Source organism: Neovison vison, chromosome 11 (genome assembly GCF_020171115.1).
Source record: "Neovison vison isolate M4711 chromosome 11, ASM_NN_V1, whole genome shotgun sequence".
In the NCBI taxonomy this organism is placed as follows: Eukaryota; Metazoa; Chordata; class Mammalia; order Carnivora; family Mustelidae; genus Neogale; species Neogale vison.
Genome location: NC_058101.1, coordinates 47,200,191 through 47,223,633, shown reverse-complemented (window position 1 = coordinate 47,223,633; position 23,443 = coordinate 47,200,191). Strand labels below are relative to the sequence as shown.

Sequence of the window (23,443 nt, the reverse complement as noted above, 5' to 3'; positions counted from 1 at the left end):
AGTCAGCTTGAGATTATCTCTCTTCCTCTCCCTCTACACCTTCCCCCACTTACGCATGCACACTCTCCCTTTCTCTCTCAAAAATAAATAGAAAGAAATCTTAAAAAAAAAAAAAAAACTTAAGGGGCACCCAGGTGGCTCAGTTGATTAAGCATCTGCCTTTGGCTCAGGTCATGATATTGGGGTCCTGGGACCAAGCCCTGAGTTGAGATTAAGATGTGGGTGTTTCTTGGGGGAGCATTATTTTATCTACCATGGTAGTACAGGAAAGTTTGACAGGAGAAGGGATTAATGTTATTTACTGATTTGATAAAATTTTATAGATTTAGGATATTTTTAGAACTTAGTGATTTTACTAAATTATTGGCAGATATTCATCACAATTATAGGTCTAAAAATAAAAATTATGTAATTATGATCATTTTACAATATATACAAATATTGACTTATTCTGTATACCTGAAACTGTTATAATATTACTGTGAGTTAATTATATCTCAACAAAAAGGATATGATTATGTCAATAGATGCCCAAAACATATATGAAACTGTATTTAATAACAACTATTTTATTACATTTTTATAAAAAACACAACATAAAATTTACTATCTTAACCATTTCTAACTGTACAGTTTGGTAGTGTTAAGTATATTTACACTGTTATGCTCTTAACATCCTTTTTTCTGTAATCTTTATATAAAAGAATGGAAGTATTTTTCATGACATATAATATTTGTGTGAAACCAACCTTTGCCATCTTAACATAAGTTAATGTTACTTAAGGTTGAAATACTAGAGATATTCCCACTAAAGCAAAGAAAGAGCATGAATCATTTTGGAATTTCTAGCCAATGAACAAGATAAGAAAAATAAATTAGAGTTACAGATATTAGAAAAAATATAAAATTATTATCAAGTATAGATACATAAAAATTCAAAGGAATTAACTGAAAGCTATTAGAACTAATAAAATAATTTAGTTAAATATGTGTTTACCCAATAAAATATTTAAATTACTTACTCCTTTAAAAATGAGAAGTAATCAGTTAGAATATACAGTGGAAAATAAAGAGTTGGATGACAAAGTGAGTTTACTCACACTGTAAATATAAAGAAATTCTGGATAGAAGATACCAAATAATGTGACTACATAACCTTTTATCACAGTTCATCACAGTTTTCAGTGCACCTATCCTCTGGACAGTTATATTTCTATATATTTGTCCTACAGAGATATTCATATATATGTGAAAATGACACAGTAAAAGGCAAATTATTTTGGCTCTGCCAGAAATAGCATAAAGTTGAAAATTTCTTAAATGTTCATTTATTGGTGACTAACCCATTAAATTATGGTGTATATCTATGATGAAATACAGTACAGCTCTTAAAATGAAGTAGCTTTATATAAAGCAGCAATATATTCATATGTACTGGTAGGAAAGGATCTCTAAAGTTCATTATTAAGTTAAAAAAAAGTCAGATACTGAACACTGTATATGGTGTTCTACCTTCTGAGCTGAAACAGCTGTTGTGAAGGTCCCCAATAACTAATTCTAATGACCAATGGCCATTCCTCTTCTTAATTGATCTCTCAACAGCATTTGACCTAATTGTGCCCTTTCTTCACTTGGCTTTTAAGACACTACACTGTTTTTGGTTCTTCTCTTACTTTACTGGTCACCAGAGGCAAATCTAGCATTTTGGGAACTAAAGTTTATATAATTTGGGAAACCCTTTAAAGATAGAAAATATATTACAAATAAATCGTAATTAGGTAAGCACATGCATACTGGTTTAGAAGAAGAGGGAAAATCATAACTAATTATTAGAACAGAGTGTCAGGTCCCCTTTTTCTGAGATCTTATTAGGCAGTTTACTAGAAATGCATACTTAGAAATGTTTTCTGGTCACATCCTGACTTGCCCTCCGTACTTAGAGGACACTACACTTCCCAGCAATTCCCAGCACTCAAAGGGACCCATCGAAATGAGAGGTCCTAAAGAGACCCTTCATTAGCATCATGGGAAATTCACCTCTCTTGGTTACTCCTCAACCTCCAAGACTGGTTCCTTCCCTTCTCCCTCATATCATTGGTTAAAGTGTCCCAGGTCTCAGTTCTTGATCTTTTCTCTAGTAATACCTACTCACTTGCTGATTTCACCAAGCTCAGCTATCTTGTGACTTTCATTATCATCTGTATGTTGATAACTTCTAAATTCATACCTTGAGTCCAGACTTCTCTCCCATACTCCAGACTGGTATCTCCAACTGCCTATTCAATACCTCATTTAGGTATTTTGCAGATACCTGAAATATAGTACGTTGAAAACTGAAGCCCTGAAATCATTCCCAAAATTGTTCCACTCAGCTTTCCCTATCTCAGTTAATGGTAACCCCATTTTACACTTATTCAAATCAAACATCCTTCCACTTGGCATTATTCTTGATTCCTATTTTTCTGACATTATATTTAGAATTTGACCATTTTTCCCCACTTTCTCTGTTGCAAGATGAGTTCCCAGGGAAGGAGACCCAAATTGAGATTAGCATGCCAAAGATTTATTTCAGAGTGCTCTTATGATCAGCACCTGTAGAATGGCAATGAATAAAGCAGGACTGAGCAGAGGAAGAAGTCTAGTTGCAATACAGTATAAATGGAAGCCTCAGCTAATCCTGAGATGGGGGCAGGAAGTTCAGACCTTTTTGCCAAGTATCAGTTGTCATTGGATGCAGGCCATTCCAGGAAAGGGGCATGATCCTTGAGCAAAACAGCTCTCTTGAGCAGAGGCATTCCCTGCAAGGAGCTGACTGCTGAGGGTAGTTGAGGATCTTCTGCTTCAGCACCACTAGCAGCGAAGTCCTTTATTCCTAAAGAGAATCTGGGGGCCACATCCCAGTGCCCAGCACATACTGCTACCAGCTTAGTCCAGGCTGTTATCAGTAGTTTCCTAAAGGGTCTCCGTCCTTCTGCCCCTGCCCCACCCCCATGACCAATTTATTCAGAGTGTCTAGAGTGATCCTTATAAAATATCAGTTAAATCATTGTACTCCTCTGCTGAAAACCCTGCCTGCAGTGGCTCTCCATTTCACTTACAATGAAAGCCAGTATCCTGACAGTGGCCTGCAATGCCTTGCATAATTCCATCTCTCTTTACTTTTCTTACGTATCTCTTCCCACTCATCTGCTCCAGCCACAATTGTATTCATGGTGTTCCTCTCACATATCAGGCATTGTCCAGCCTTAGCAGCTTTTAGATTGATGACTCTTCTGCCTGGAATGCTCTACCCCTGGATATCTGTATGTTAACTTTCTCAAGTCCTTTCAAGTCTTTGATTAGATGTTATCTACATACAACTAATGAATCGTTGAACACTACAACAAATACTTATGATATACTATATGTTGGCTAACTGAACTTAAAAAAAAAAAGCTATCTTCTCAATGATTTCTACCCTGAGCAGTCTGTTTTTGTTTTGTTTTGTTTTAACATTTAGACATTTTTTATTTAAATTTAATTAACATATAATATATTACTGATTTCAGCAGGCCTATGATTCATCAGTCTTATATAATATCCAGTGCACCTTACATCACGTGCACTCCTTAATGTCCATCACCCAGTTACCCCATCCCTCCACCCCCGTCTTGTTGAGCAACTCTCAGTTTATTTCCTATGATTGTGAGTCTCTTAAAGTTTGTCTCCCTCTCTGGTTTTGTCTTCTTTTATTTTTCCCTCAATTTCCCTAGATCCTCTGTTTTATTTCTTAAATTCCACTTATCAGTGAGAATATACGATAACTGTCTTTCTCTGATTGACTTATTTCACTTACCATAATACCCTCTAGTTCCATCCACATCGCTGCAAATGGTAAGATTTCATTCTTTTGATGGCTGAGTAGTATACCATTGTGTGGAGATTGTGTGTGTGTGTGTGTGTGTGTGTGTGTATGAATAATATATATTCATTCCATAATTTGGTGGGCTCTTTCCATAATTTGGCTATTGTGGACATTGCTGCTATAAACATAGGGATGCAGATGCCCCTTCAGATGACTGCATTTGTATTTTGGGGGTAAATATCCAGTCGTGCAATTGCTGGGTCATAGGGTAGCCCTATTTTCAACTTTTTTGGGCAACATCCATACTATTTTCTAGAGTGGCTACCCCCGCTTGCATTCTCACCATAAGTATGAGAAAGTTCTGAGCCCTTGCTCTTAAATGGCAACCACCCTTTCCCATTTCCCGTTTACTGTGTTTCCATAACACCTATAACCTAAAATACCATATCATGTAATTATTTGTTATGTTTGCTATTTATTACCCCCACCATAATTAAGCTCCACAGAGAGGTGTTTTGTGTTTGTTTTTTTTTAATTTGTTTGCTTGTTTCCTTTGTTATATCCCAAACACCAGGCATCTAGAAGAGTGTCCAGGGCATAGTAGAAACAGAAGGAAAGAATTAGTGAACTGATTTTAAAAGATAACATCTATAGAAATCATTCAGAGGGGCGCCTGGGTGGCTCAGTGGGTTAAGGCATCTGCTTTCGGCTCAGGTCATGATCCCAGGGTCCTGGGATCAAGCCCTACGTCGGGCTCTCTGCTCAGCAGGGAGCCTGCTTCCCCCTCTCTCTCTGCCTGTCTCTCTGCCTACTTGTGATCTCTCTCTGTCAAATAAATAAATAAAATCTTAAAAAAAAACAAAAATCATTCAGAATGGAGCACAGAATAAAAGTAATTAAGAAATATGGCAGGTCAAGTAAATGTAGCTCAGTCACATCTTACAGGAGTCAAGTAGAAGTGAACAGAGAATGGAGTAAAGGCATCATCCTAAAAGATAATGGCTGAGAATTTTCCAGAAATGGGGATAAAGAAAATTTAAATTTGAAGAAACATGACAGTCTTGAGCCATATAAATAAAAACCAAGTAAAATATACTAGTTTGTGGGGAAATACAGAATATAAAATAAAATTAAAGTAATAGTAGTAGTAGTACTAGCTAACATCTTAATAATATTCAGCATGTGCTAGGCACTGTTCTGCACACTTTTTTTTAAAGATTTGTTTGTTTTAGAGAGAGAGTGAGAGACAGCACAAGCTGGGGCGGGGGGGAGGGTCAAGGAGAGTGAGAGAGACTCTCAGACTCCCCCTAACACAGGACTTGATATCATGACCCTGAGATCATGAACTGAGGCAAAATCAAGAGTCAGATACTCAACTGACTGTGCCACTCTGGCACCCCAACACACTTTATGTATATTAATTAATCCCTACAATAGCCTTTGATGTAGATATTATGGTATGAATATTGCATGTGAGGAAACTGAAACACCACGAAATCTAGTAACTTCCCAATGCCACACAACTAGTAAGTGGTGGAGTTCAAATCTAATTAGAACTCTAGCAATGCAGTGTCAAAATAAATTCCAGATAGGTAATGATTTTAACACAAAATGAATTTATCAGAAATGCTATACAAATGGCAAGATTTCGCTCTTTTTTATGGCTGAGTAATATTCCCTTGTATTTATATACCACACCCTTTTTACCCACTCATTACTCTTCATCTGCAGCAACATGAGTGAACCTAGAGGGTATTATACTAAGTGAAATGAGTCAGGCAGAGGAGACAAAAACCACGTGATTTCACTTACATGTGGAACCTACGAAAACAAAACAAATGGATGAACGAAAAACAAAAACTGAGTTATAAATACAGAGAACAATCTGGTGGTTGCCAGACAGGAGAGAGGTGGGAGGATAGGCAAAATAGGTGAAAACTTCCAGTTGTATAATAAATAAGTCATAGGGATTAAAAGTAGAGCATAAGGGTTATAATCAGTAGTATTATAATAACTTTGTGGTGATAGAAGGTAAGTACACTTAACGAGGTGAATATTGCATAATGTTTGGAATTGTGAAATCACCATATTATACACCTGAAACTAATATAACATTGTATGTCAACTATACTTCAACAAAAAAGAGAGACCTAGAGGAGAAAAAAGAGAAGAATGTGTGAATTCAGAGGCAGAGGTTAGAGTTGTACAGTTTCAAGCCAAGGAACACCTGGAGACACCAGAAACTGGAAGGGGGAGACAAGAGAGGATTTTCCCCCAGTAGCTTCAGAGGGAGTGTGGCCCTAACATTACCTTGATTTTGGATCTCTGGTCTCTAGGACTGTGAGAGAATAAATTTTTGTTGTTTTAAGCCACTAAAAAAAAATGCTAGACAGAATTTCCTGTTTTAGTCAGGATGCACTAGATTATACTGCAATAGCACACAAATCCAAAATCTCAGTGGCTTAAAACAACACAGGTTTATTTCTTGCTCATGGTCATGTCCATCTGATAGGATGGGACCTAGCTATGTGTCATCTTCACTCCAGAACCTAGGCTGATGGAGTAACCACTGTTACTGTAACCATGGTTGCTGTGAAGAGGGAAAGAGGGAATATGGTTATTGCTCTAGTTCTTGAAACTTCCATTTAGAAATTTTCAAATAACGTGTATCTGTTTCATTGACTAGAGAGCAAATCACCTGGCAACATTTAACCCCAAAGTGGCCAGAAAAGACAAGCTGACATATTCCCAAAGGGGAAGAACCAGAAATATTTGGTGAAATGCTAAAAACTTTCATAATCTAGGTGAATATATAAAGATTTTATTTTATATTTTAAAATAGTATTTTAAATGTGGGAAGGAGCTTTTGAAGCGTGAAAGGAAGTGTTGGTAGATTTCAGCATTTAAAAAATAACATCTCTGTGTTAGAAACAACAAATTGTTGGAGCAAAGCCATTCATAACATATTATTAGATCAAAGGTTAGAACTCTTCATATAAAAAAATTTAAAGGAATAATTTTAAAGACATCAATTTTAAAATGGACTAAGATGACAAGCTGGAAAATAGCAAAAGAAATGCAAGTGGAAAAGTGTTCAACTTTATTAGTAATTAAAGTAAAATGCTATTTTTACTTATAAGATCCTGATAACCTGTTTTGATGAGAATAATAGAAAAGATGCACTATGTTATCACTGTAATTATTAAAAACAAAAACAAAGCAAACCCTATCTAGAGGACAGTTTGGCAATATATATCAAAAGGTTTAGATTTAAAATGCCCATTGCGGGGCACCTGGGTGACTAGTGGGTTAAAGCCTCTGCCTTCAGCTCAGGTCATGATCCCAGGGTCCTGGGATAGAGCCCTGCTTCAGGCTCTCTGCTCAGCGGGGAGCCTGCTTCCCCTTCTCTCTCTGCCTGCCTCTCTGCCTACTTGTGATCTCTGTCTGTCAAATAAATAAATCTTTAAAAAATAATAACAATAAAATAAAATGCCCATTGCTTTCACCAGACAGCTAGTCCAGTTTTAGGAATTTAAATAAAGCTGTACATAAATATTTAACTATAGGTAGGTTTATTGCAGCATTGTTACAGCTAGGGAAAAGTGGAAAAATTAAATGTTCAACAATAAAAGACAGGTTAAATAAACTATTGTTTATCCATATAGTGACACATTTTCTGCAACATTAAAAATATGAGCAGAGAATATTTATATTATTGAGAAAAATGGATTGTAGAATTGCATACATAATTCTGCTTGAAAAATGGATGTACATATAAGAGCAGTCTGAAAGGATATACATCAGAATGTTAACACAGCTGGGCTTAGGGGTATTTGATGATCTGTACTTCTAATTTTTACCATAACCATGTATTCCTTGTATAATGTTTTAAAATACAATAAAAACAAATCAGTGGTAGTGGCTGGTATACATTTCACCATGTGATGTGAAATCTCCTTATCTATTTTTTTTCTAAAGCTGGGCCCCGTTCTTATGCCTTGGATCTACAGTTTCTCTCTTGGCTCCTGCGGCTAGTCCAACCCTGACCTTATGCCCCTATTCTATTAACTGGACTTCTTCCTTTTTCCTGGCATTTCCAATTCTTTTCTCAGTAATATCTTTTGAATCCCAGGTCTTCCAATACCAGGACCCAGATTTCCTGTCACTGTTCACCTTGGGATCAACCTTTTTCCCCAAGATTCTAAGCTGATGTCAGCAACCCAGTTCCTTGATTCTGACTTTCTGCCCTTCTTGTTTTCATCTCCAGGCAGATACCATACTCCACCTGCTGGGCAGAACAACCAGCTACTAACCTGTATTGGGCTGCCACTTGTTCTCCAGCTGCCTTCCCTTCTAGATGCCATGAGTTGCCTTCCCTTTTACCCTGACATGCCCAACTGCCAGCTGCTGCATTCCTGCAAAGACTCTGGGTCCAGTTTCCTGCACTTCCCAAACAACTCTGTGCCACTCTAGTTAACTAGGGTCCCCGCTACACATTTGTTACTGGGTTAAATTTCTCCGAGCTGTTTCTCATTTCCAGATAGAAAACAATAAAAGAATCAAATGGTATTTAGTACCATACATTATCTGCTATTGTTCAAGGCTAACAGTGAGAAATCTTTGGGTCAACTTTGAGTGAAAAATCACATTTGCGTTCACTAAAACACTTAGCATAGGTGTACCAATAGAGGGCGCTCCTCCCATTTCCAGATACCACACTGAACTGGAAAGATTCCATCCTGCTCCTCCTAAGCGGGAAATAGCAATAAATTACCTGTTATAAAACAGTGCTTAATTGTTTGTTTCTTACACTATTGTACCCAGGTATTACTTTGTTTTTCCCGGGACACATCTGTGTTGGGTCATTTTGCGTACAACAGTGCTTCACCACCGAAATCATACATAAGAGGTAAAATTTTTAGTTAAAATTTTAGTTACATAAAGGGAGTATTATGTATTATGTATTTCATTAGTTACATAAAGGGAGTATTCTCTAAGACTTACAAAATCATACCAAGACTGTTACATTTTATAGCTTTTATTGGTGTTGTTGAATACATAAGAGGTAAAATTTTAGTTACATTAAGGGAGTATTCTTTAAGACTACAGAGTCATACCAAGTCTGTTATATTTTATAACATTTGTTGATGTTGTTGAATTTTTTATTGTAAAGTACTTAAGATTTTTCTCAGATTATTGTAACCGTGCTTTCTCTCCTACTCAAATCAGGGCGCAAGCAACTCATCACAATCACAAGCAAGTGGTTCCCAGAAGCAGCACTTAGAGTTGCCTCTTTTATCTTTCCTGCCTCTTTCTCTTCTGTTGGTGTTTTTGTCATATCTGTTGACTTTCCCTTCTAATTATGAGTTTATCACACAAATTTGCTTTTTCTACTTCCTTTTCTCCCTTCTTTATTCCTTCCCTTGGAATGGTCTACCACCCTTAAAATTTGATGTAATTTATATGCTATTAGCTCTCTAATTTCTATTTGAGGGCTTTCTGCTCTTCTTTATCACTAGCTGCCTACAAGATAATGCTATTTCAATATCTTGCTGTCACCTGACAACAGATCTGATTTCAGCTGGAAACCTTTACCAATTTCTTTTTATTAAGTGGTGAACACCCAACACTGAGAGCTTATAACCCCGTTGTGTATGATGGTTCTGCTGTTCCCATAAAGAAAGAAACTATTTCTCCTGTATCTCCCAAGTCTGTCTAGCCTGATTACTACAGTCCCTGCCCTAGGACAGGTCTACATAACCTGCTGTCTTTCTGACCAGTTGGCTGTAGATTGGGGGGATGGGGGGTGTCCAACAACTTGCTTTTTAAATTCAATTAATTTTCTAGAGGGGCTCACAGAACCGAGGAAAGCATGTACATTTGCTAGTTTTTAAAAAGGCATGATAAAGGACACAGATGAACAGCCAGATGAAGACATACATAGGACGAGGTCTGGGAGTGTCCTGAGCATAGGCGCTTCTGCTCCTGTGGACAGGGTGGTGTCCCAGTGATTGTGTGTCTGCCTACCTGGAACCTCTCTGAATGCCTTATTACCGGGATTTTGTGGTGGCTTCCTGGGGTAGGCATGAGCAGTTATTGACCTCATTTCCAGCACTTGTCTCCCTCTCTGGAAAATGGCAGACGGAGCTGAAAATTCCAAGGTTCTATTAATTACTTGGTCTTTCTGGTGACCAGTCCTCATCCAGAAGTCCACCAGAGTCACTCCAGTAGAACAGATGCTCCCAGTCTCTTACCACTGAAAAATTTACAAGGGTTTTCACCTAGCTCTATATTTAATATCCAGCTGGCGTTCTGTACCATCCATATCTCTCCCTCTCTCTCTCACACATCCATTTTTCATTATTGTAATCTTTGCTTACTCACAAGCTCAGTCTTTGTCATCTTTGTTATCTTTGTTTTCTCCACCCTAACCTAAATTGTTCATACTCCTTATTCTTTTCTCCTCTCTGTTACCACTCTCAAAAAAAAAATTCTTTTTTTTTTTTCCACTAAAAACTTACCTTAAAGCCAAGTGCAAGAATGCATGAGACTAGTCAATAGACTCAAAGGTACAAGGAGGGGGAAAAAAACTGTCAAGATAAAAGCTACTTTAACATCTTCAGTGGAAAGCAGGAAAAAACTCAGAACCTTAAGAGTTGAGGGAAAGCTAGTTTTGATTTTGTTTGGTTTTTTGTTTTGTTTTGTTTTGTTTTGTTTTTTTTGAGGGAAAGCTATTTTTTAAAACTACTTTTAAATATTTGATTATGGTGAAATTACTTTAATTTTCTGAAACAATCCTGATTCCCAATATTTAGCCTCATTCTTGGACCACATAAACTGTTTTAGAATTCAGAAAATATTACCACTATATGGTTTAAGACATTTAATTTTTAACTCTTCAGTACATTCCAAAGGCATGTAAACTAATGAGGCATTGTGAGGCTTAGGACTTAACTTTAATGAATAGATTAGAATTATTTATAGTTAGCAAAACAAGTCTATGCTTCTAAATTGATGCTTCTCTTCTTAAGTTCTTAAGGAAGTTGAAAGCAGTTGTTATTTTAATTACTTTGTATCAGTTGCTCATACTTAAGTTTATACTGTTGACTTTGAGGAAAAGATCTGCTAATATCAAAAGATTAGCTGGTACATTTTCAAATTAGTTCCATATCCTGAAACGAAGTCAAAGGAGCTGGTAACTCTAGTAGTTTTCAAAACACCATTATGAGTACATCCACAAAATTAGTTGTTTTTTAAAGATTTATTTTAATCATATTGAAACCTTCTATGATTTTTCTTACAGGAAAACTAGGACTAGAAGAATATGCAGTCTTTTATCCACCAAATGGTAAGAGTAATACCATTGCTTCCTCTAGTGGGAAATAGGAAAATTGCAACTTTTGTAACAAATGTGACCTTGTCTATATTGAGATGGATAATTTATTATCTAAAGTAAACCTTTTATAGACTATCTATCTTAGAAAAAAAGGAAAATAAAAAAAGAATATCTATTTTAGCAAATTTTCCCATGTTTTTAGTAGGTTTGTGCTGACCTGTGCACACCCTATCTGGCTTTCCTTGAAACCAGTAGTGATGTTTGTGAGAAAGCTGATCAGACTTAGGTCTAGGCTGCTTCATTTTCTTCTGCAGGACACTGACTGGGTCCATCCAGGGCCTTCCTTTTTTTTTTTTTTTTTTTTTTTTTTTTTTTTTAAGATTTCATTTACTTATTTGACACAGAGAGCGCAAGCAGGGGGGGTGGCAGGCAGAGGAAGAAGCAGACTCCCCACTGAGCAGGGAGCCCTATGTAGCCTTGATCCTAGGACTCCAGGATTATGACCTGAGCCAAAGACAAGATGTTTCACCAACTGAGGCACCCAGGCCCAGGGCCTTCCTTTTGATTTCCCTGCAACAGTGCTCGAATCAGTTGAGTGCATTGCCCGGTGTTAAGCTTTGTTATTCTCATAGTTTTACAAGTGTGGTATTTATGAAATAAAAAGATTTTGAAGGGGCACCTGGGTGGCTCAGTCAGTTAAGCATCTGCCTTCCGCTCAAGTCATGATCTCAGGGTCCTGGGATAGAGCCCTACCTCAAGTGGGGACCTGCTTCTGCCTCTCCCTTTGCCCCTCCCCTGCCCCTCCTCTGCCTATGCTCTCTCACACACTCTCTCTCTGTCAAATAATAAAATCTTTAAAAATTTTTGAAGAAATATATCACCAAGATAATCTATTTTGACTGTATAAACTGATCAAATGTGTAATGACCTCATTAGATATTAAGTATTCCTTTGAGATTACTGGACATTTCTTAAGATCTGCTTTTCAGAAAAGCAATATAGAACATTCCTCTTTCTGATAATTTTAAGTTGCATCCTGAAGAAGTCCACCCCAGTAGAGTTAAGAACATGGACTTTATAATCCAACAGATGTGGGTTCAGATCCCAGTTCTGCCAGCTCACCCTGTGACCTTGGGTAAGTCGTATGACTTTGCCGAGCTTCAGATGCATCATCGATAGCACGTGGATTAAAAGAGACACGATCTATAAAAAGGGCACAGTGACTAATAAGTAGCCAGTGCTCAAAAAACGCAGTTGCTACTGGTGTATTTTGCTTCTTTGTCAACCTCTCCATGTGAAAGTCGTACTTGGCATCACAGCACTGATCTCTCCACGCACCTGTCAGTGTGACCTCTCAGGCTCTTCCACCGGCCATCCTTCTCTGCCCCTCTTAACTGAAGCACCGGTGTTCTCCCGTGGCCCATCGCACCCCAATTCTGCTGCTCTTCTTTTCACATGTTTTCCTCAGGCTTTTTTACCTGCTTTCTTGGTTCTGTTTGTTCATTACTCTAAAATTTACATCTGCAGTTCTCACCTCTAAAATAATTAATGCAAGCTTAACATATCTCAACATGAACTCATTCATTTATCTTCCTCTACCCACTATTCAAAAAAAAAAAAAAGGTTAAAAACAAGATGAAATTAAGAATGAAACAAAACTGTGCTTTTTCTCTCTCAGTTCGTTGTACTCTCATCTAACCGGTCATTCAAGGCCAAATGCCAGGTGGTCATCCTTGACTCCTCTCAGTCTTGCATCCCCCTCATCTAGTAAGTCACCAGAGCCATCCCATTTTACTTTTAAAATGCATCTGGGACCTCTCCCTTCTCTCTCCTTCACTGTAACTGCTGCTTTGTTCTCAACCAGGCTTTACCATCTCTTGCTTATTAATTGTAATAGACACCTCACTGGTCTGTCTTTTTCCAGCCTTTTCTAGCTTTACTTTACTGTTCACAGTGCTGTCTGAGTTTTACATCTAAAAGGAAAATCTCAGAATTGCCATTTTTCTCCTTAAAGTTGTCTTCAGGCTTACCATCTCTTTATAAGAGATGCCCAAGCCTCTCAGCCTGGCATTCAAGGACCTCTTTTGACTCAGGCCTGTACTCAGTCTGACTCCTAGCTTTGTATCTCCCCTTTTCCTATCTCACTTTTCTTTTATGATAGCAATATCAAATTATTAGCTACACACACGCACACGCAGCCCTGTGCACTGTCAGAGCACTGTGCTGCTTCCTGCCTCATTCCCTCCCTGCTCTCATGTATGGAGAAGCCTTTCTTTCCCTGCTCTCAGGGCTCACCTCAGGCACAATCCTTTTCCAGAAGCTTTCCCCGCATCCCCAGGTTAGGCTAAGGCCCTTTCTTTAGGCTCCCATAATATCCAGTGTGAAAATCTTTGATACCTCTTATTATATTATCTTGACATTATCTGTTTATGCTTTATCTTCCTTTCTAGATTGCAAAACCCTTGAGGTATAAGGCCATATTAATTTTTGTTCCCCCAGCATCTAGTCATCACAGGGGTTTAATGAGTATTTAATTGAAATAAATTAGAGGATTTTTAATTTTAACATTTATTTATGTTATACCTCTGATTCCTCGGAAACCTAATTTTCAGACAACTTTTTATGTTTATCCAAGAATCAGGAAATCAAAGGAAAAATACCTCTGAAGAGCCCAAAGAAGTGTCCATGGAGTCAAGTTCTTCCTCTCTCCATTCCTAGGAGAGCTTTTTCAACTTAGTTTAGAACATAGTCGGTTAAGTGTCCAACTCTCAGTTTCAGGTCAGGTCATGGTCTCAGGGTTGTGAGATTGAGCCCTGTATTGAGCTCTGAGCTGGGGTTTCTCTCCCTCTCCCCTCACTTCCCTTGCTTGCTTATACTTAAACTCCCTCAAATAAATAAATAAATCTTTAAAAAAATATATTAGCTTTTACTTCACACACATGCCTAACAAGCTTGGTTTGCCAGTGTTTATGGTGCCCTGCGAAACTAGAAGCATGGAAAGGGGCCGATAGAGATAGGAAAGATGACTAACAATAGTAGAAATGAAAATCAGAGGTTTCACAAAGGAAAATAGAAAAACGATAAACCAGCAGATAAGGGCACTCCAGAAAATCAGGCTGGGACCATTTTATGTAAAAGCTTTTTAAAAGGTCTCACTGGGTGTAGCATACTATCATAATTTAAGACTTTTATTAGGAACTCAAGACACCAAGGAAAAATATTGCTGTAATAACAGTAAGAGTAGCCACAGCAGCAGCTGCCAGCGTTCTCCAAGCAGCACTGTGTACCAGGCAGGGTGCTAAGCACATTGCTTATGTTCATTCATTGAATGCTTACAGAGCAGGTACCTTTGGACGCAGGTATTAATATTAGCCCTATTTGTAGTTAAAGAAGCTGAGGCATAGCATGTCAACTTGTCCAGCTGGTGAGTTTCAAAGGGCTTTGGGTTCAAAGTCCTTTGACTGCAGTGTTCTCCATCACCATGCCCTTTTGCCTCAGGGAAATGTTACTGTGTATGCTAGAGTGTCTTTCAGAAGATAAGGAAGGGGTAATATATTGAAACATATTGAAAAATTAGATGTATATAATAGGTTCTAAGAAGATACTCATTCAGAATAAAAGTAGTTTGTTGCTAAATAGGGTAAATAGGGTAAACCTACAGCTTTCCATAAACTTAATTCTTCAGAATTATTTCTTCTTTCAGGTTATTTTAGAATGTTACCAGAATCAGAGAGAACTCTCCTCTCTGGGCAATGAGTCTGAAGTTGCAGAATAAGAAGAGACAAAGAGTAGTTAGTGTGCTGTCCCTTTATTCTTTACTCAAGGCAATACAAGGCAACATTTTATATTACTCACTCAAAGATCGGAATACTTTAAAATCTTAAGGATACCTCTGGGGTGCCTGGGTGGCTCAGTTGGTTAAGTGTCCACCTTTGTCTCCAGTCGTGATCTCGGGGTCCTGGGATCGAACCCCGAATCAGACTCCCTCCTCAGCAGAGAGCCTGCTTCTTCCCCTTACTCTGCCTCTCCTCTCTGCATGTTCTCTATCTCTCAAATAATAAGTAGAAAAAATATATAAAATTAAAAATATAAAATCTTAAGGACACCTCTACCACCACTGCCACCAGAATTGGCCTGGCTTTCTTGGTCTCAGGGGTCCACACAGAGAGACTATAGCCCACTGACACACTCTCTGTCCCAGACCAAACAGTTGCTTAACCAGGGGCACCTCCCTCCCTGTATCACCTTTCCTAGGGTTGAAGTGACAGGCCATAGTGGCATTGGACATTACCCTCTCACCTCATTTGAGGCCTTGTTAGTGGACAGGCTTTTCTGTAGTAGATTCACTAAACAACTGGTGAGCATAATTTCTGAGCTGAGGAGACTCTTCACAGGAATTACATAAGCTTCTCGTTTTTATTTTTTGTTCACTTTATATAACTGTATTCATTTAATACTTTAGTCCTTCTCTGGCTTTCTTTTCTATTCTAGCTGGGTGAGCTGCAGTCATAACCTGAGCACCTGCTGTCAAGGAGCTTACATTCTATTGAGGGAGACAAACAATAAATAAGTAAATAAATAGCTAATGAAAATAATTTCAGAGAGGACATGAACAATAAAGGGGAACAAAGATTGATAGTGGGGGGCATGGCTCTTTTAGGTCAGGTGATCAGAAAAGTACTTCTGAGGAGGTAGAATATGAACAGTGACCAAATATGCAGACTGGGCTGTGCAAAGAGGCAGAACATTCCGAAGAGAATATACAGCCTGGTGAAGGGCCTACGACAGACATGTACCTGATGCTTTGAAGAATAAGATGATCTGCAGAGCTGGTGACAGTGAGCAAAACATAACCTGGTACAAGGTGAGGTAGGAGACTTAGGGACCAGGTCAGCTAGGGAGACAATTGATTGAAAATTTTGTCTGGTAAGTCCAGTGTCTGGGCTGATTCCTCAGAGATAGTTTCTGTTAATTCCTTGTTTCCTATGAATGAGCTATCCTTTTTAAAAAACTTTAATTCCAGTTAGTTAACGTGCCGTGTTGTATTAGTTCAGGTGTACGATATGGTGGTTCAGCACTTCCGTACCTTACTCAGTGTTCGTCATGATTTAAGTGTACTCTTGATCCCCTTAGGCCATACTTTCTTCTTTCTTTGCACACCTGGTAACTTTTTTGTTGATAACTAGATCTCTTGACTATTATAGTGTGGTAACTAGGAATCGGATTGTCTCCCCTCCCCCAAATCTGTTGTTGTTTGTTGTGCACTAGTTATTTGTTTCGTGACTTTTCTAAACTGCTTTTGTCAGGATTGTGTTTTTTGTAGGGAGTGCCCACTGAAGTCTCTGTTCATTAGCTTAGTGGTCAGCTGATAATTTGATAGAGATTTCCTTAAATATCTGACACCAAAAGAAAAAAAATTACCCCAGACTTTATAGCCTGGCTCTGTGTTGAGGTATTCTTTCAAGGCCAGGCCATTTGTGGTTCTGCCTTAGCCTGTGCTTGCTGCCTGCACAGAGCGCACGAGTCTGGCAGAAGTGAAAGCTGACGTGCTTCTTAGGTCCTTTCTAGAGTCCCCTGAATAGAGAGGAGCTTTTCCCAGCCTCTTCCTTCCCTAGCTTCTTCCTTCCCAGGGTTGCCGGTCTGTCTATGGCTTGCCCCATCTGTTGTTCTTGCTGCCCGAGGGAGCTGTAGCGAGTATTATTGCACTTATAGGCTTTTGATGGTGGGTAGGCCACTTAAGCCCAGTCCCTCAGGTAGCTACTAGAAGCTACTAGACAGGTCAAGATACACAGCCACAGTTTTGTTTGTTTTTTTTAAAGATTTTATTTATTTATTTGTCAGAGAGAAAGGGAGAGAGAGTGAGCACAGGCAGACAGAATGGCAGGCAGATTCAGAGGGAGAAGCAGGCTCCCTGCCGAGCAAGGAGCCCGACGTGGGACTCGATCCCAGGACACTGGGACCATGACCCGAGCCGAAGGCAGCTGCCCAACCATTTGAGCCACCCAGGCGTCCCACAACCACAGTTTTTTGATTCAAGATCCATATTGTCCACTCTGGGACCAGCAACTGCCTCGGGAACATGGGGAGCTATATCTTCATAATTGCCACCAAACTGGACAATGGACAATGGTAGACAGATAAATTAAAATACCACAATGCTCTCTTTCCAAAATTCAGCTTCTCTTTCTTTTATTAAGCATTTCCTTGATTGTGAGGTTTATTATTATTATTGATTCCAGAACTCAAAAAAAGTTGATCTAATAGTTCTAGCCATCACCTTACAGAAGGACAGAGTTTTGGAGTCCCCTACTCTACTATTCGCAGTGATATCTCTTCTCCAGTTCCAAAATCATCCTAACTACTGTGTGGAATAGAAGTATCACTCTAATGTAAACTCCAAGAGAACACGGACCTTTTGAGGACCAACATATTTAGCACCAAGAATCGTGCATATCATAAAGTCACTCATTGCTCAGTGGACATCGTTGAATGAGAGAGCAAATGAATGAGGGAGTGAATATTGAAGAATATGGAGAACAAAAATAGAAGCAAAGGACAAGACTTAACAAGAGAAATACACATAGATTTTTGAGACTTTGGTAAAAGACATTACAATTTGCTAATACCATTTGTTTCCTACAAGAAAAGAGAAAATAATTAGTTGCTAGTGAACATTAAGCAGAGGAGTTTGGGGACTCTCGATCAGTGGCTATCAACCAAGGGTAATTCCATGTCCCACCTTCCATCCCCCAGGAAACATTGGCCAATATCTGTGGACACTTGGTTGTCAGAGCCAGAGGAAAGAGGGGTTTTACCAGTATCTCAGGTATAGAGGCCAGGGATGTGGTTAAACATTCTGCAGTACACAGGATAGCTCCTCAAAACAAAGATTAGGAAAGGCTCTTGGAAGACATAGTGAAAATATTCATTTTAAATCCTCTTACAAGTGTTGGGGTGCCTGGGTTATGATCTCAGGGGCCTAGGATCGAGCCCCTCATCGGGCTCTCTGCTTGGCAGGGAGCCTGCTTCCCCCTCTCTCTCTCTGCCTGACTCTCTGCCTGCTTCTGATCTCTGTCAAATAAATAAATAAGGTCTTTTAAAAAACCCTCTTACAAGTGTCAGGTCTATAAATAGCAATGTACTTTGTCATCTTTATGAATTAAACAAATTAAAAACATCTCATAATCCAAAATTTATTTGGATTTATTTTTATTTATTTACCTGTTTGCTATGTGTAGAATGAGGATAACCAAAGGAAATTATTATTTCCAGAAATGAATTCAATAAACTGTACAAAGTAATCCCAAATGAAAGAGTGTAAAACTTTGGAATGATATCAAATTGAGTAAGAGGTGAGATCTGTGACACAACTATAAATGCTGAGTATTAACAGAGACAGTGAGGAAATGAAGAGAAAATATTTAGTAAGTGCAAAGCATTTTAATATTCGGTGTATTTTCTGAGTCATATTTACTATTTATATCTTATCTAGTTCAAGATTTATTTTTGTTGACCATGCTTACCATTCTGAGCTATGTCAAAGGCCCATGAGACCATTACCTTTTTATAAAGTTATTCCTATTGAATGGGACAGGCAGTTAATATTTTAGACTTTCTTTAGACAGACAAAGCCTAGTATCTTAAAATAATCAGTTATGGCAGACTTGTAGAACTCTAAGGCCAGAGAAGAGATGGTGTCCCAAGCATCCTGACGCCTGTTAGAAGTACACTCTTGGATGATGGCCACGTGTATGAAACTTGACCCTTGAAAGGCTGAAGTGATGAGAGGCAAAGGAAAGGATTTTGGAAAACTGGCCAAGAACATGACAACCTCTGAGATCAAAGAAACGTTTTAGGCGATATGTGCCCGAGAGTGTTAATGGATTTGTCACTGCTTCTTATGCCTTCTACTTTCGTCGGCCAGAATTTCACTTTGTCCTTCCTCAACAGAGCAGACTGTGCACCCTTTTTTTCGGAATCGTAAGCCCCGGTTAATCTTACCTGATACTCACCAAAAAAAGATTTTCTTAGATTTAAGCTGATACTTAAAAGCGGTGCTGTTCCTTCTGAAAGCATAAAATAGTTACAGTTGTGGAGCATCTGCTGTGTCCTAAATACTGGACTCTTGCACTCTGAGGACATTAACTCACGTGTGCTTTATACAACTTGGTGAAGTTGGTCTTGTTTATCTCCATTTTCAAAAATGAAAATAGAGACTCAGATGGTGTCACTTGCCTGGAGTCACACAGAATTCATTCATACTCGTGTCTGTTTGACTTCATTGGCCATTTCTAATCTCAACACTGAGTTTTTGAGAGCGTCTTATCCTACATGTTAGTTACTTATTCGTAAGTGAATCTTACACCTTAATGTTTTTTCACTTTTTAATTTTTTTATTTGCATATCATTGACACACAGTGTTACATTAGTTTCAGATGGCCAACATGCTGATTGGATAGGTAGACACATTATGCTGTGCTCACCCACAAGTACAGTGAGGCCTGTCACTGTAGAGCACGACTTCAGTACCACTGACTGTATTCCCTATACTGTGCCTTTTGGCCCCCTAACTTACTCATTCCATAACTGGAAACCTGTTTGCCCCACTCCCCTTTGCCCATTTGCCTGTCGCCCTCCCTACTCTCTTGCCCCGGCAACCATTATTTTGGTTCTCTGTTGTATTTTAATATCTTATTTAAAAGACCTGATTATAAATCCTCAAATTTCCATCAATTTATATCTCATTTCTAGAAGATACTGTGCTGGGTGCTGAAGATAATACACAGTATGAATTGTGCCCCTTGCCTCAAAGAGTTTATAACCTAACTGCTTCTAAAGCAGCTATAGATTTCAGAACTTGGGGAAAATGTGGGGGAAGTGCAGTTGGCCACAAGTCGTCTTAATATATGCATCCCTTTTTGTTGCCTGGCAGTTCATGAATTCACTCAGTATAAGCTTCTAATTAAAAGTGTCTTGTCTGGACTAGGGTACTCCTATCCTTAGCAGATCCTTAATACATATTTGTAGAATATGAAAATAATAATAGTACCACCTCCATTTCTGACTATCCCTGCTTGTTCAAATGTTGCTGCAGTAGTTTAACAGAGGAAAGAAAAAGGGTCTTTGCAATAAGAATACTGGGATTTTGTATAATATCCATTTGCTTTGAGATGCAGTATTTAGAAAGACGTAATATGTACTTACATTTCTGTTAAGCATCAAAATATGTCTACTATTTATTAACTATTTTCCTCTCAGTTTATTTTCAGACATCAACAATTTTATTTTGTTTTTATTTTATTTTATTTTTATTTTTATTAGAAAAGTTAGAAAATACAGACTTTTTTATTATTTGCTAAAAGCCTATAATTAGTAAAAGAAACAAAATTAAGTAGCTGAGAGGGAAGGTAGGAAAAGATAGTCATTCATAAGCAGAAAAAAGATGCTCAACCAAAGATATAAACAGAGAGAGAGACTTGAAGAAGGATGGTGGGTGGGCCCTCAGCTCTCAGCCTTTTTTTTTTTTTTTTAAGGTTTTATTTATTTGTCAGAGAGAGAGAGCGTGCACAAGCAGGGGAAGCAGCAGGCAGAGGGAGAAGCAGGCTTCCTACTGAGCAAGGAGCCTGATGTGGAACTGGATTATCAACTGAGCCAAAAGCAGCCTCTTAACCGCCTGAGCCACCCAGGTGTCCCGTGGGCCCTCATTCTAAGTGTTCCTTGGAACTTGAGCTGGTGGCTATCACATTAGGAATGTTGACTTGTTAATGTGAACCTAATCTGGTTTTGAATTTTTTCAGTTTCTAGAAGCAAAAAACCTTTACGTTGCTGAAGAATCTTAAACTGGAAGATCCTCCTATGTCCACTTTTCTTTAGATCTCACAATTTTTTCTGTGTTTGCTCTAAGCATAATTGTTAAACATAGAATTTTAGAGCTAGATGATATTTCAGAGACAGTCTTAGTTCCTGTGCATGACAAGAAGTTACTAAAACTCAGGAAGTCGGTGACTTTCCTGAGGTTACCCAGCTGTTTTGTATAAGCCAGCCACTTATCTTTTTAACAGATTGGGTTCTAATATACAGGATGAAGTTGTTTCAGGAAGGACATGATCTATTGACTTTCTGAGACCATTACAATTTGTTCTTAAACTTAGTTCTGATATGCTTTGTTCTGATTTTGTCTTCTTTTTGTAACATATTCAAAGTTTTAGTTTTTCAGTGTTAGCAATAGAAAGTTAACTGGACTTTTTACTTGAAAACTTCTAGTTTGTTTTTATACAGGTATTAAAAAGCATTTTTGTTGTTGGTGGTTACCATCACTCAGTCTCTCTAACATTCATGAACAAGTGAAGCCAAGATAGGAAACCTTTCTATTTCAGTTTACCTAATAACTCAGTGGGTATACTAATTGAAAAGAAACTTTTTTTCTTTCTTTTTTTTTTTTAGGTGTAATCCCTTTCCATGGATTTTCAATGTATGGTAAGTTGGGCTTTAAAATAGTCACTGTTTTTATCACACTTTAGAAAATTAAACATGAAGATCACAATTTATACCATTATCACCCACCCACTTAAGTTATCGTGAACATTTTTAAACATTGAGTTTAGTATTTGTTTATATCGCCTATTAAATATTTTTAAAGTAAAGTGTCCTCATAATTTCTCAGATGATGATTGCTTGACGAATTAAAATCAGAACATACTGTGAAAGTGCTTCTGTGTTGACCAGTTACTAATCTGATGGAAACTAGAGATACATGTTAATATTTAGTTCTCATAGGTGGAAAATGAGGTTGCTTAAATTCCTGAATTAATTCTCCTAAGTCTTTTAAACAAATAATAGGTCCGAAAGAATGTGAAGGGAGGGCCAAGACTGAGTTCGAGTCTATGCTTTCTCCAGACTGCTGACATAGACATCAGATTTCACTGAAGGCTTGCACATCCCGAGGGACCATGTGAAAAGTGCACCTTCAGGCATGAGGACCCTGAATGCCTTCCAGCCTCAGGTGTCATTGAATGAGGAATGCAAGAAGCTTAATGAAGATGAGCAAGAGGAAGAATGCTCTATACTCCAATGGAAATAATTTTTAAATTGTCACACATTGCATATAAACATGTTGAAGAGTGTTGTCTCCCCATCTGCTATCTCCCCACCTTTATACTAAATAGAAATACTTTAATGTTTTGCTTTTATAAAAGAATCAGTGACACATTAACATTTTTCTTTGTAAAAGCCCCTCTTTGTATTCAGCATCAGACAATAACGGTGAAGGACAGAAGGTTAGATTTTTTAAAACTAGCAGACAATGGAAGGAGTTCAGAAGACCTAGGAACATTGCATTATGCTACCTTCACGGTGTTAATCACAGGCTTGAATTACAGGGCACTCTGCTTGCTTCTCTTGAGCAACCAAAATTTCATAACATAATACAGAACATTATAATCACCTTTCAGCACATTTCTCTTTTATAAATATGTGAGGAATTTAAAATAGAAAACCCCAAAAAGGTTAAGAATATAAAGTTTTACATCTAATAATAAAAATGTTAGCCTGTTATCTATTTTATTTCCAACTGTAAGAATTTTTCAAGTAAACAGTTTTTAAAAAGTGAACTTGAGAGATTTGGAGGATATTAATGATGTTATAAAAGCTTAAATCTAGTGATTCTTGGGGAACAAAACACATCATTGACTCTGTCTCTGCTTATTCCCATGCTTGCTTAAATAGGTAAAGGTTTAATGATCACTAAGGAATTAGATGATGCAAAATGTTTGATACAGAGTTTCTTTATACTATTTTAAAAATGTATGTTAAGCATCCACAAACACCTTAGCAACACCACTTATTCAGAACCAGTGTATTAGAATAATCACCCAAGCATCCCCAAGGACTCTACATAATACTTTACTAATTCGGTTTTAGCTACTATGTTTCTTAATAATTATGTAATACTTCTCTCATTAAAAAACTGATTTAAAACTTTTTATTTTTAAACTGGCCTTCCCCTCTCCCATTTATGCCAATTAATATAGTTTGATGATTTCACAAAGAAATTCCTATGATACCATATTTAATTGATTAAAAAGATAATGAGCTAATTCATTTTTATGGAAGAAACAAATGGGAAATGTGCTACAAATAAAAAGCAAGCTCATGTAGATTTCTTACATGTTACATATAAAGGACTAAAGCTTTTCCATTTCATAGCTTTATGAGGGAATTCAACACAAACAGTAGTGGTATCTTAAATAATAACCAATTGTAAA

General features: G+C 37.8%; 1 protein-coding gene across 4 annotated transcripts in view; it reads left to right on the top strand.

Annotated features, from left to right (window-relative positions):
- The window catches only part of TBC1D19 (TBC1 domain family member 19), a 157,196-nt gene that overhangs the window by 117,288 nt on the left and 16,465 nt on the right, over positions 1–23,443 (top strand). For all 4 annotated transcript variants that reach the window (XM_044225830.1, XM_044225829.1, XM_044225832.1 and 1 more), the window contains 3 exons: positions 8,669–8,753; positions 11,148–11,192; positions 21,624–21,656. In XM_044225830.1, coding sequence (XP_044081765.1) covers positions 8,669–8,753; positions 11,148–11,192; positions 21,624–21,656 — 163 coding nt within the window. The remainder of the gene's footprint in view (positions 1–8,668; positions 8,754–11,147; positions 11,193–21,623; positions 21,657–23,443) is intronic.